The sequence below is a fragment of the Rhododendron vialii genome, chromosome 10a, assembly GCF_030253575.1.
Source record: "Rhododendron vialii isolate Sample 1 chromosome 10a, ASM3025357v1".
Classification (NCBI taxonomy): domain Eukaryota; kingdom Viridiplantae; phylum Streptophyta; class Magnoliopsida; order Ericales; family Ericaceae; genus Rhododendron; species Rhododendron vialii.
In genome coordinates, this window is record NC_080566.1 from 25,860,830 (window position 1) to 25,873,486 (window position 12,657).

The following is a 12,657-nucleotide window of genomic DNA, read 5'->3' on the forward strand; positions in this document are numbered from 1 at the left end:
CAACCTATTCATGTACTATTTTCTCCAATCTGGAAAGGATCCATAAAAACAAATTGATTATATCTCTTTCTAAACATGGCCCAACCATGTCCTCGGTCATGTCAATGTTGTTTATGTTCTACACTGCCTTCAGTTTCACTCTCACCAATAAAATAGAAAAAAGAAAGTAGAAATACTAAAGGCTAAAGATTAAATAGTAAAACACCTTCTGGTTGCTTGTTGAATATAGCCCCTTTGAATGGCAGACCCTGTCCACCTTTGTCCCACGCCATTTTAAAAATGGTGAGAGTTAGAAAAGTAGGAGAGAGTATGGAAGCATAGGGTAAAGTGAAGAAACCTCTGTGCATTCGCTTTTCAAAAGGAAAGGAAAGCGAAGCAACCTCTGTGCTTTTGCAGGTTTTGCCAAGTTTTCATCCAAACGTGGCAGTTGAGGGGAGAAGAACAGAGAAACGTGGCAAAGGAAGTTTTCAGTAGTTTTTTTATGTTAAAATGTCAATTATATCCTTAAACCTACAGTACTTTTGCGTTGGCTTTCTTTTTTTAAGAGGGTACTTATGGAAAAGAAAATACATGACACCAAAAAAGAGACACCAAAGAGGTGCTCTCCCTTTATATATTAGAATAGATATTTGCTCTCAAGCGAAAATCTTTTAATGAAGCAAATATGGAAAGCAAATTGTCAAAGAATTTTTTGGAAAGGCAACCGTGCAATATTATTCTTTTTGTTTTACTGCTTTAGAAAGAACCTCTCGTAATGATATATATATATATATATATATATATATATATATATATATATATATATATATATATATATATATATATATGGAAAACGAATTTTTTCCGGAAAGATTTACCGGAAAGAAAAACATGCATGAATAAATTTCTAATCTTGGAAATAATATGCATGATGTGCTAATGCAAATTACCTCTCACGCAATTGGATCAATTTCGTAGCGGTCAACTTGGTGCAGATAATGGGAGGAGCATCGAGCGAGCAACTACCCCCTAATTAACCTACCCATTACAATCAAATGGAGTCGATATAATAAAAACACCAATGAAGGTTTTGAACAACCCCGGAAAGTGCCAAAATATCTAACAATCAGCAACAGCATCACAAACCAAAAGCGACAAACTGCCAGTCCCTCGCCCGAATGAGATCTCAGAAAGGATGTCGGCCAAAATTCGGCACACAAAGACAACCAAGAGCAGCCCGTTCATGGGGACCACAACCACCTCACCATGCATGTAGAGGCCGGCGATGGCCGGTAGATGTTTGTATCCATGCATGTAGAGGCCGCCGGGTCTAGTAACGGCCGCTAGTTAGTAAGCGCTGGCTGTGAATCTTTTGGTGGCCGCTCGATCCTTTCACGTTAGTAAGTTTCTCTGTGTTATTTTCCATTTAATTTTTTGTTTAATGCATGAGCTCTTCCCCGTTTCCATTTTACTGTTCTATTTCCTATTCATATATCTTACTGTTTATTGGCTAATAAATAAAGTATTTGCAAAAAACCAAAAAAAATAATTGAAACACCCTATCTCAAATAGATAGAGGCCAAACGTTTAATTAGGCGAAGAAGAGTGTCTAATTAATACTTTCCCCTCAGCGTACCCTTTGGTATGTGAATTTAAGACACACATTGTGGCATGTCTAAATCGAAAGTATCCATTGCGGACCACACAGAGAAAGTTTTCTACAAAGAGGGAGAGAGGGCACACAAGACAAGGCTCTATATTATACTCGTTCTAAAAGATGAATATAATTAGTGACTTGGACCATTGACATATGGGACATGCATTCTCCGCACAAGTAATTTACATTTAATTCTTCATTGACTTACCGTATACTTAAATTGATGTGCAAAAGGGTTCGACAATTTAATATTTATTATTTTTATGGAGTAATTTTCTAATTTATCATGCCCGTGAGACCTCAATAGTTGACACCATGTCTTTGCGATTATTTATTGTAAACGTCAATATTAATCTTGAAAATTTTCGTTTCAGTATTTCTACCTTTTTTACTGTTATTTTAATTAATATATTTACGATAATATTATTTGTTTATGTTGCCAGGATGGTGATGGTGATGGTGATGGTGATGGCAAGCGAAGATTGGGTCGGGTGTTATCACAAATAAGAAGAGGATTGGGTTAGGTGTACTTTAGAGATAACAGTAGGGATAAAAATTGCAGCAGTAGTTTGGGAAATTAACGGTTCAGGACATGTTTTGATAATTAATATCCGTCAAGGACATTTTCAACATTAACAAATGTTCTCAACATGTCCTTAGTGAGTATTAATTATCAAAACATGTTGTTGGCCATTATTTTCCCTAGTAGGTTTTCTTACAACTTTATATATTTTATATATAATATAATATAATATAGATTGGAGTATGATTATTTTGGCAGTAAATGGCTAGAGTCCACAGTCTAGCCTTATTGGGCCTTATAATCCAGGTTATTCTTTTAACTGGCTGGCGATCCATCATACTTAGAAGTTATGCAGCGATAGGTCCATTAACGGACCAAACTACCCTTAGAATATAACGGCAAGATTTGAAACTCTCCTCTCTCACGGTCATTACTGTCGTGAATTTGGGGAGATAGGGAGAGACGACCAAATTCATGATCAATGCTTCCTTTCTCTCGTTCTCATGGTTTAGGTTTCAATTGCTGAGCTCTCTCTCTCTCTTTCGATTTTGGTTTGGAGGTTTAGGTTTGAATTGCTGAGCTTGTTTCAATTGTGATCGAACGAATGTTTCTCACTGTGATCTAACGAAGGTTTCTCACTGCGATTGGAAGGTTTCTCTCTCTCTCTCTCTCTCTCTCTCTCTCTCTCTCTCTCTCTCTCTCTCTCTCTCTCGTTTATTTTCTTACTGCAATTTGGCAGGCGACGTCTCTCTCTCTCTTCATTTGAGTGTGTGTGCATTTGTGCGATTTGTGGAGTGAATGGATAGAACAAATCGATGTTGACAATGATATTTTATTTTCCATTTTTTTTGGAGCAGATTAATAGGACAGATCAACATAGATAATGATATTTTGTTTTCATTTTTTGTTTGCAGAAGGAGTTAAATTTCCAGTATGGAATCTTCTATTGTTCTTTTGTGCAAATATGGTTCAAAAACTCTTGTCGTACCAGTTAGGAGAGATTTCTACTTTGACGATGTTGTTCGTAGTCTGGTGAAGAAGTGGCCAAATTTGGAAACCTCTAGTTTTCAACTTTTGTATGCTGTAGGTGGACATGACAATTGCGTTCTAGATAATGATGTCGATTTTGAAAATATGTTTGCATTGGCTAGTGCGTATGGGGTTAGTTGCGTTGATGTAGTTGTTGAAGTGCTTTCTTCTTGTGTTGATCATAATAATCGGAGTATTGTTGTTGAAAGTGTTGAATGTCGAAGAAGTTTTGAAGTCGGTCAAAGTAGTACTATGCATGAAGTAGAAGAAGATCCGCTTGAGAAGTTTTGTCACCACCACGAGACTGTCCGTCTTTCTGTTGGTTGGGCTAAGTTGATTACTCATGTTGGCCAAGAGTTTAGAGGCGGAGTACAAGAGTTTAAGGATTGTCTAGCAAAGTATGCTATTGAAGTCGGATTTGTATATAAGTTTTTGAAGAATGACAAGTCTAGAGTAATGGCGGAGTGTTCAAAAAAACATATAGAATCTGGTTGTCAATGGTTTATTCATGCAACCATTGAGAGATCTAACGGTTTCTTTTGCATTAGGGAGTTTGAGAAGAATCACAGTTGTGTTGGTGTTTTTGCTAGTTCGAAGAATCCTCGGATGAGTTCAAAGTTGGTTGCTAAAGAGATTAGGGAGGAAGTTCGAACGAAGACAAACTATGCACCAATACAAGCAGTGAAATTTTTTGAGAAGTATTATGTGAGTAAATCAGTTATCACCACGCTTGGTTTGGGGTTGAGAAGGCAGGTGATGAGCTCTATGGAGATTATGCACTGTCTTTTGACCAACTAAGGTGGTATGCTGAGGTAGCGAAGGAGAAAAACCCAGGAAGTGTTATTGATGTTGAGTATTGTGACAAAACTAATTGTTTTAGAAGGATTTTTGTAGCATTTGATGCGTGTATCAAAGGCTTCAATTATTGCCGTCCTCTGTTGGCACTCGATGGGACATTTTTGAAGGGGAGGTACATAGGAACCCCTTTCGGAGCTATAGGAAAAGATGGCGATCAAGGTTAGTTATTTTTATTCGTCTTCTTGTTTGTTCAATATTGGTTTTCTGTTTATGTTATTTGGAAGATTGAGAGACACGTTTAATATAGATAACAACATCTATTGTTTTCTGTTGATATAGAGTCAGAGCAGATTAATAAATAAATACAGATAATGTTATATTTTCCCTTAGATTCTAAGATACAAAGGATTGATTTGCATTGATTATGTTGTACCATGAATAGATTAATATAGATAACAACATCTATTGTTTTCTGTTGATATACTGTCAGAGCAGATTAATAAATAAATACAGATAACGTTATATTTTACCTTAGATTCTAAGATACAAAGGACAGATTTGCATTGATTATGTTATACAATAAATAGATTAATATAGATTAATGTTGCGTGTTGCTTTTTTTTTGGATTAGGACTGTTTCCAGTGGCTTATGGCATTGCTGATTCTGAAAATGACAAGAATTGGCTTCGGTTTTTGAGGAAGTTGTCAACAATTCTGTCATCTCGTCCAATAACATTCATAATAGATCGTCATTCTGGGCTTTTGAAAGGTATTCTAAAGGTTTTTCCCAATGGATATCATGGGTATTGTTTGACGCATTTGAAGAATAACTTGAGGGACAAGTTTAAGGGCAGATTGTCTAATGGTTTTAGGGACAGAGAAGTCGAGTTGTTTTCTTGTTGTGCATATGCACCATCGATTCCTAATTATGAGGAAGCTTTTAAAGAACTCTGCAATGTTGGTGGTCCAAAAGCTAAGGGTTTTGTTGAATTGTTGCCACTTGACAAGTGGGCAAATGCATATTTTGAAGGTAGAAGATATGGGGTCATATGTTTAAATCCAGTTGAGTCTTTCAACAAATGGATTTTGGAAGCCCGTCATTTGCCAATTTTGAAAGTGATTGACATGATAAGGGTTAAACTGATGGAGCAAATGTGTGATAGGAGGCAACAGTCATGGAAGTGGAACGACATCGTGTGTCCTGAAATGGATAAGAAGTTGGTCACAAGTTTCAACAAAGGTCGGTCGTGGACTGTGGCAAAGGAAAGTGAAGATGTTTTTGATATGTTCTCTCTTCCGACAGTTGTAGTTGATGTTCAGAGATGGACGTGCACATGTTGTCGATGGTAGTTGAACGGTTTTCCTTATGTGCATGCAGTGAAGGCTATTCAAAAGGTCGGCTTACAAGTATCAAACTACATAAATCCTTTTTACATCGTTGAAGCTTTTCGATTGTCATATGAGAGTATGATAAATCCTATTCCCACTCTCGGAGCTCCAGAAGTGACAAAAGAGAACCGTGTAGTTCTTCCTCCTAAGAAAAGAAATCCGTAGGGCAGACCTAAAGTTCAAAGAATTCGATCAAAAGGAGAGAAGGTAAGGCAAATAAGGTGTGGGAGGTGTGAAAAGTTGGGAAACCATAATAAGAAGAGATGTAAAAAGCCAATTGAGTGAACTTTCTTGGGATATTGCAGAGTATTGTCTGATTTCTTTGATTTGAACTTGTTCTTGGGATATTGCATAGTATTGTTTGGATGATAGATAAGATTTTGTTTGATTTCTTCGATTTGAACTTGTTTTTGGGATATTGCATAGTATTGTTTGAATGATAGATAAGATTTTGTTGGTTTAGTTGGTGTAATAAAGCATCCAGCCCTATATGTTTTGTTGCCAAAATACAGAGAACGTAATATGATAGATTTCATCGTCTGTTTGACAGATTTCGTTTGACTTCTTCGATTTGAACTTGTTTGGATATTGTAGAGTATTGTTTGTATGATAGATAAGATTTTGTTGGTTTAGTTGGTGTAATAAAGCATACTAATTTTCATAGATTTCTAGTCCTGTATGTTTTGTTGCCAAAATACAGAAAACATAATATGACAGATTTCATCATCTGTTTACACATTTACATCAGTGGTATGAACACAAATGTGCATATTTCAGTTTTCAAATCTGTAGCAGCATAGGTATCCAGCAAATGTACCAAGATTAATGTCCTTTTAGGAAAGCATGACATCTCAAGAAGCCAAGCCCGAAAAATGTGCAGCAAACAGGGAAAAAAATTGACAGGGTTTCCCTGCTTTATGGCCTAGCTTGATGCCTAGTGTCTCAAATTGATAACAACAACAACAAATATCAGAAACCCACAGTGTATATCAGCCCACGCCGGGCATTTCTCATCCTAAATTACCATTCACAATCGAAATTCACAAATAAACCTACACCAGGCCTTTTATCATCATAGTCAACAATCATAGCCAACAACCACAGTCAACAATCATAGCCAAAATACAAGTTTTATGTAACTATCAAAATCCAGATTGTCGCCAGTTACAAACTGTTAAACAAACCACTTACAAACTGTTAAAGCAATGACCTAGACACTGTTCTTCCATCTACAAACTGTTTTGTCAACTACAAACTGTTAAACCAACCACCTATACAAACTGAGTTCGTAAACAAAAGAGGAAAAATTGTTTCTAAACAAAAGAGCAACACAAACTGTGCTTTTGAACCACTAACACAAATTGTGTTCCTAAACAAAAGAGGAGAATTTGTTCTTAAACCAGTGCTGAATCCAAATTTGTCTACTTAACAAAAGTCAAATCTTGAGCTAGTTGTGTGTCTTGCCACTTTTCTTTCGTCCATGATCTTGGCTTATCATGTAAAATCTTGTGGACCAAATACACTCTAAAAGCTTAAACATCTTCTTTTTCAAGCTTTTGTGGTATTTCTTCAAGCTCTGAAATCTTTTTGATGATGTAACAAACAATAGGTCCACAATCAACCCTGCATATATTCAAGAGATAGAGTATAGTAGATTGCAATAAATGTCATCATATGCTTAAATATGGAAAGTTTGATTGAAGCTTATGAAGCATCATTCTATTGTAGTGCTTCTTGCACTGTTTTTAGTTGAGCACCATCTTTAAAAATTGACCCTATGGGAGTTAGCAAGTTGAATTGGGGCAGATTACTCCTTCTTGCTTCCAATTCCTTTAATGAAGTTCTCAACAGCAGTTTTCTATGTTTTCAAAGTAAATTTTTTATGTTAGTTGCAGTCATTGATTATAAGCAATTAAATAAGTAAATAAGAGAAAGGTGAAGGTTTTTTACCACTATTGCAGCATCTTTAAGGTAAGGGTCACCTGATTTCTCTTTCTTTTATGGTTTCAATGAATTGTAATGCTTCCATTCCTCCTTTTGCATATCATAAACAAGCACAGTCCAATGATATGGAATATTTTTGTTTGTCTTATTTCCTAAAGAGTTCATCGGGAAAACAAGGTAACAAAAGTAATCTAAGCCCCTATCATGTAATTCATCGTAGAGTTGTTCAAGTTTGCTATCAAGGAGGTACTTTTTGGGGGACTGATTTCCCATTTTGATAAGTGTCTGTGGAAATAAAGTATCTTAGTTAGATAAACACAAACATATGTGAAAATTTGTATTTCTAGTATAGCACAGACATGAACAAATGAAATCAAAACAGCGTGAGATACATAGGACTGAATAAACTGAATAGATTATATACCATGAGAACATAATAGTGTTTTGTTGTGGGGAAAGGACAATGTACTTACCCAGCAGCTGGATGTGAAGAACGCACTATTTCCATGCGTCAGTTGTTTAACTTCCTGCTCCCTTTTCAGCATTGATGTGTACCCATCTATTACTTCGTTCCCCATGTCTAGGTCATCCAAAAGCTTTATTATTGACTTGAAAGTTATGGTATAATGTGTTTCGTTGTCCGTCCAAACTGCTTCACTGTGATGTCAAAAGGAAAGAATTATACAAAGAGAATGAAATTGAGAATTAATGAAATAAGTGTAGCTTTACTTACTTCGCATGCCCTTGGTTTAGGTCATATAATAGATTCAGCAAAGCTTTGTCTTCTTCTGCCAGCCATTTACTCAATTTTGTTTTTTCAACTTTCCATTTTGGTATCAAATTATCCATCTTATCTTGTTTATTCTTCTTTACCTTCTTCAGGTTTTCATAGACGAAACCTTCCTCCCTCTTCTCTATTCTTGTCTCATTTTTCACATTCTGTACAAGAGATGAAGGGTCCACCTGTTTTCTCTTTTTCTTGGTTGGTTTTGGACTGTTTTCAGCTAGTACACCTGTGAAAGCTTCAATAGTTGTCCTTTCCACTTCTTCATCCGGCACCATTTGATGCTTAGGACCACATTCTTCTTCTTCTTTCTCCTCTTCATCTTTACCCTCTGCATCTTTCTCCACACTTTCACTTGTCTATTTTCCTAAAAAAACAATAAGATTAGGTTATCTGTGTGGTTCCTATGGAAAGATAAAGGAAAAAAAAAAAACAGAAACATATAGCCTAATGTGTTTCAGATTGGCCTTGAATTGTTGGGTAATACAATGTGTCTCTATGTCATCAATGGTTCCCTCTGCTCTTTCTAGCTTTTCAGCTATAATGTCGTTCTCTACGAGCACGTTGCAGATCTCAACTTTCTTATGCTCAATCTCTTTCACAAAAAATCCCTCTCAACATGAGCAGTCTCCACTTCAAAATGTTCAACAACTGTTTTCTCATATGTCTCGTCTTGAAGCTCCGAAATTCTTTTTTGAAGATGGGCAATTGTAGCATCTTTTTGCTCATTCTCCTCGGTCAACCTTTTGATTTGCTAATTCTCCTCGATCAACCTTTTGATTTTTTCTCGAACGAATTCATTTTCTTTTTGAAGCTCTGTATTTGCATCATCATGGTCCGGGTCATCACCATCTTTATCCTGCTCATCTTCTGGCTTCACATGATCATCTTCCGGCACCTCAACAAATCCAAACAACTCTTTTTCCAATTCTGTTGCCTCCAACTCTGAGTCGTTCACGATTAACGGATCAAGAACATCCAACGGGTTATCTGCCAAACCAACACTAAGGTCGGTAAACCTCCACTTGACGAACCTCGGGAAGTTTGTTGGATCTCTTTGGCTTACCAATTTCACGTGCTCACACAACCAATACTGTATTTCATGAAAAATACAAATTAGTTTAAATACAAAATAGGCAGAATACCAATGATATCCACATCTTTTAGTATACATGTAGGCATGTTATGAAAGATAACGACATCTTATAACCACATCTTCCAGTATATATATAGGCAGTTTATCACAGACAAAAAGTTGATATCATAAAAGAGTAGAATTTTACCAGGAGCCCTGTTATGCAGCCCCCGGTTGATGCCGGTGTTTCAATATTGTCGTTCAATTGCCTTATGAGCTTGTCTGTAAAGAATGTTGCCCAGTCATAGGAGCTGATCTTATCCAAGTCTTCAACGAACTCAATTAAATTCCAGCTCACCCTTGACTCTGTGCTTGGGAGAAACACCATCGAGATAAGATACAGTGTTAGCACACGTGCTACGTCGTTTGCACTTTCATCATCCTTTTCCTTCACAGCTATTTGGAAGTATTCTTTCAAACTTGAATTCGTCATTATCCTACCTCCCCGAACACAAACTTCATTAGCAAAACTTGTTTTTGGCATCCTCGGTTTTGTTGTTGGTTTAATTCAGTTGGGCCCATACGGGTTGCCAAATACAAGTGCAAACTCTTGTGCTGTTATCTTGACTGATTTGGTTCCTAGGTTGAACCTCCTTCCTGATCCCTCATATCGTTTTATCAGCGAAAGAGCATGCAGGTCGCTTTTCCTCAGGTATGCCTCAGTCAAGCTCTCAACAACCACAGCAAATATAAGATTAGCAAATGGCGTTTTTCTTATTTTCTCTTTCTAGAGCGTTGTGAACTTTATGTCCTTCAAGAGTTTCACAAAACTTCGAAAAACTCGACCTGTGTGAAATTTGAACAAAATAACAGGAAGATGTTGGTATAGGACAGACATGAACAAATGATAACATGTTCCTCAATAAAATAGACAAATGTCGTTATTTTATATGAACGTTGCCTAACAAAACAGACAAATGTCGCAATTTTTAGATTACTTGTACTGAATTTGTTTAGGCTTAGGTTTAACCTCTTTCTTGACCTTTTTCTTAACCTTTTTCTTTCGTTTCTTCAGTGCTGTCCTTTTTGCCACTTGCTGCTGTTGCTTCTGTTTCTGAATACGCTTCCGTAGAACAGGATCACACGTCTTTGGACTACACCTGCATAAGTTTCAAAATTTTATTCAGTATATAAATGGATACATTTATGCAAATTATCACAAAGTAACCATATGTTATAGTATTCTAGTCATAAACCATACCTAGATTTGTGATGGGCAGCCTTTTTCGTTGGCTTGTGAAGTTATTCTTCTTCATCATCATCATCAGTATCTTCTTCTTGTTCCTCATCCTCATCCTCATCCTCCTCCTCTTCTTATAGTTCTTCCTCTTTTTATCCTTCTTCTTCTTCTTATTCTCGTTGTTGTTGTTGTTGTCCTTCTCTTTCTTGTCGTTCTTCTTCTGCTTAATAGGACTAAGTCGCTTCGTCTTTGGACTAGACCTGCATGAGTATCAAAGTTTTGGTCAGTATATGAATGAATACATATATGTAGATTATCATAAAGTAACTATATGTTGTAGTATTGTTCGCATGATAGATAAGATTTTGTTGGTTTAGTTGGTGTAATAAAGCGTACTAATTTCCATAGATTTCCAGTCCTGTATGTGTTGTTGCCAAAATACAGAGAACAGAATATGACAGATTTCATCATCTGTTTGACAGATTTCATCATCTGTAGTATTCTTGTCATAAACCATACCTAGATTTTTGATGGGCTTCCTTTTCCGTTGGCTTGTGAACTTGTTCTTCTTGTTCTTCTTCCTTTTCCTCATCCTCATCCTCATCCTCATCCTCTTCTTCTTTTTGTATCTTCTTCTTTTTGTCCTTCTCTTTCTTGTCGTTTTTCTTCTGTTTAACAGGGCTAAGTCCCTTTTTCTTGTCGTTCTTCTTCTCCTTCTTGTCCATTTTATGAGAATCTCTCTCTAGTTGTGTGACAGATCTTGTCATTCACTTTGTTGGACTCTGTTTAACTTCATCTTCTTCATCTTCTATTGTTCTTGTTCTCTTTCGAGAGGAAGGCATTTTTTTTGCTATCTTTTTTGAACTTTATACTGCTGTTTTTTCCCCTGGCGACTGCTTCATTCTCATCCTCTCTAGAGGCATAATACACTACAACAAATTACATAATTTCCGACTAAAATTGCCGACTAAAAAAAATTTGGTCGGAAAATATTACAAAATTACCGACTAAATATAAATTAGTCGGTAGAAGTGATAATAATTCCCGACTAAACTTGTTTTAATTGCTAATAATAACTTGTTGCCGACTAAATATACGTTTAGTCAATGAATATTAATTTTAAACCAATTTCAAAAATCAATAAATAAAATACATTTTCCAGACAAAATTTTTTGTTGGAAATTAATTATATTAGATGACTAAATATACGTTTAGTTGGCGAATATTAATTTTTATCCAATTTTAAAAATCAATAAATAAAATACATTTTCCCGACAAATTTTTTTGTCGGAAATTAATTATATTAGACGACTAAATATACATTTAGTCAGCGAATATTAATTTTTAACCAATTTTAAAAATCAATAAATAAAATACATTTTCCTGACAAAATTTTTTGTCGGAAATTAATTATATTAGACGACTAAATATACGTTTAGTCGGCGAATATTAAGTTAAAAAATCAGTAAGTGTCCTTTTTTTTCCCCCCCTCTCTTTTTCAAAAAATTTCAAGAAAGGAATATTTGGAATCCAAGTGCATTGATTACAATGCAACTTTTCTGATCGAAATTGTTTCAATTTCTTTTCTTCTTAATTCTAAGATTCTCGTAAATTTTTGGCTCAATTGGTTAAGGAAATCTCTTTATCAACACATAAATTCATCAATTACAAATTTTTTGTTGTCGAATCAAGAGTATATTCATACGTGGTTAACTTCATTTTTTAGGATGAATAATTCAATTTGTATTACGTCAAAGATAGATGGTTTTGATTGCCAAAAAAGACCTCATGCGGGGTTCAGTTAGTGCAATATTACACTTAAACGTCTCTGAATGCATAAAATGTGTGTCGATTACGAAGTCGCCGATATCAAGTGATCTCTAATTTTGGTGACAGTGCCATAATTGGTAAGACGTAAAACTCTAACGATTCAAATCGAGCATTATAAAAAATGACTCGGCAGTTACCTTTATAATTTATACTTTTGATCTAATTGATAGTCAACTAAGTCTTATGTTGCATTTGTTGTTGCAGTAGCAACATGATCGCGAGACAACCATGATGATCGAGATCATTGATTTTGTTGCACTTGTTAAATTATTCGTTGTCGTAAATTTGCGGCTTGATCAGGAAAGTATAGAGTTTATGGAGACACAGACTCATTAGGAAAATAGTATATTTCATTCGATAAGTTGTCTAATCAAAAGCAATCTCAACTATAACTCAGTAAGAATGATCT

The 12,657-nt window shown here is 35.6% G+C and overlaps 2 protein-coding genes across 2 annotated transcripts; one reads left to right on the plus strand and one right to left on the minus strand.

Moving 5' to 3' along the window:
• The first annotated feature begins 3,092 nt into the window (after window positions 1-3,092).
• Window positions 3,093-5,540, plus strand: LOC131303050 (uncharacterized). Its single transcript, XM_058329840.1, has 4 exons — window positions 3,093-3,893; window positions 3,938-4,205; window positions 4,618-5,322; window positions 5,365-5,540. Exons 1-4 carry the CDS (start codon window positions 3,093-3,095, stop codon window positions 5,538-5,540), a joined length of 1,950 nt encoding a protein of 649 aa, XP_058185823.1.
• A 3,030-nt stretch (window positions 5,541-8,570) lies between these two features.
• Window positions 8,571-9,726, minus strand: LOC131303580 (uncharacterized). Its single transcript, XM_058330520.1, has 3 exons — window positions 9,387-9,726; window positions 8,877-9,196; window positions 8,571-8,846 (listed from the first exon to the last, which is right to left on the minus strand). Exons 1-3 carry the CDS (start codon window positions 9,720-9,722, stop codon window positions 8,702-8,704), a joined length of 801 nt encoding a protein of 266 aa, XP_058186503.1. The 5' UTR covers window positions 9,723-9,726; the 3' UTR covers window positions 8,571-8,701.
• Between the last annotated feature and the right edge of the window lie 2,931 nt (window positions 9,727-12,657).

What these genes read in the sequence shown, in the direction of transcription:
- LOC131303580 (XM_058330520.1), bottom strand. Translation starts at nt 9,722, where the DNA reads ATGCCAAAAACAAGTTTTGCTAATGAAGTTTGTGTTCGGGGAGGTAGG. An exon ending in GCTGCATAACAGGGCTCCTG is followed by an intron (nt 9,197 to 9,386) that starts GTAAAATTCTAC and finishes CATGAAATACAG; the next exon opens with TATTGGTTGTGTGAGCACGT. An exon ending in GTTCGAGAAAAAATCAAAAG is followed by an intron (nt 8,847 to 8,876) that starts GTTGATCGAGGA and finishes GCAAATCAAAAG; the next exon opens with GTTGACCGAGGAGAATGAGC.
- LOC131303050 (XM_058329840.1), top strand. Translation starts at nt 3,093, where the DNA reads ATGGAATCTTCTATTGTTCTTTTGTGCAAATATGGTTCAAAAACTCTT. An exon ending in AGGAAAAGATGGCGATCAAG is followed by an intron (nt 4,206 to 4,617) that starts GTTAGTTATTTT and finishes TTTTTGGATTAG; the next exon opens with GACTGTTTCCAGTGGCTTAT. An exon ending in TCAGAGATGGACGTGCACAT is followed by an intron (nt 5,323 to 5,364) that starts GTTGTCGATGGT and finishes ATGTGCATGCAG; the next exon opens with TGAAGGCTATTCAAAAGGTC.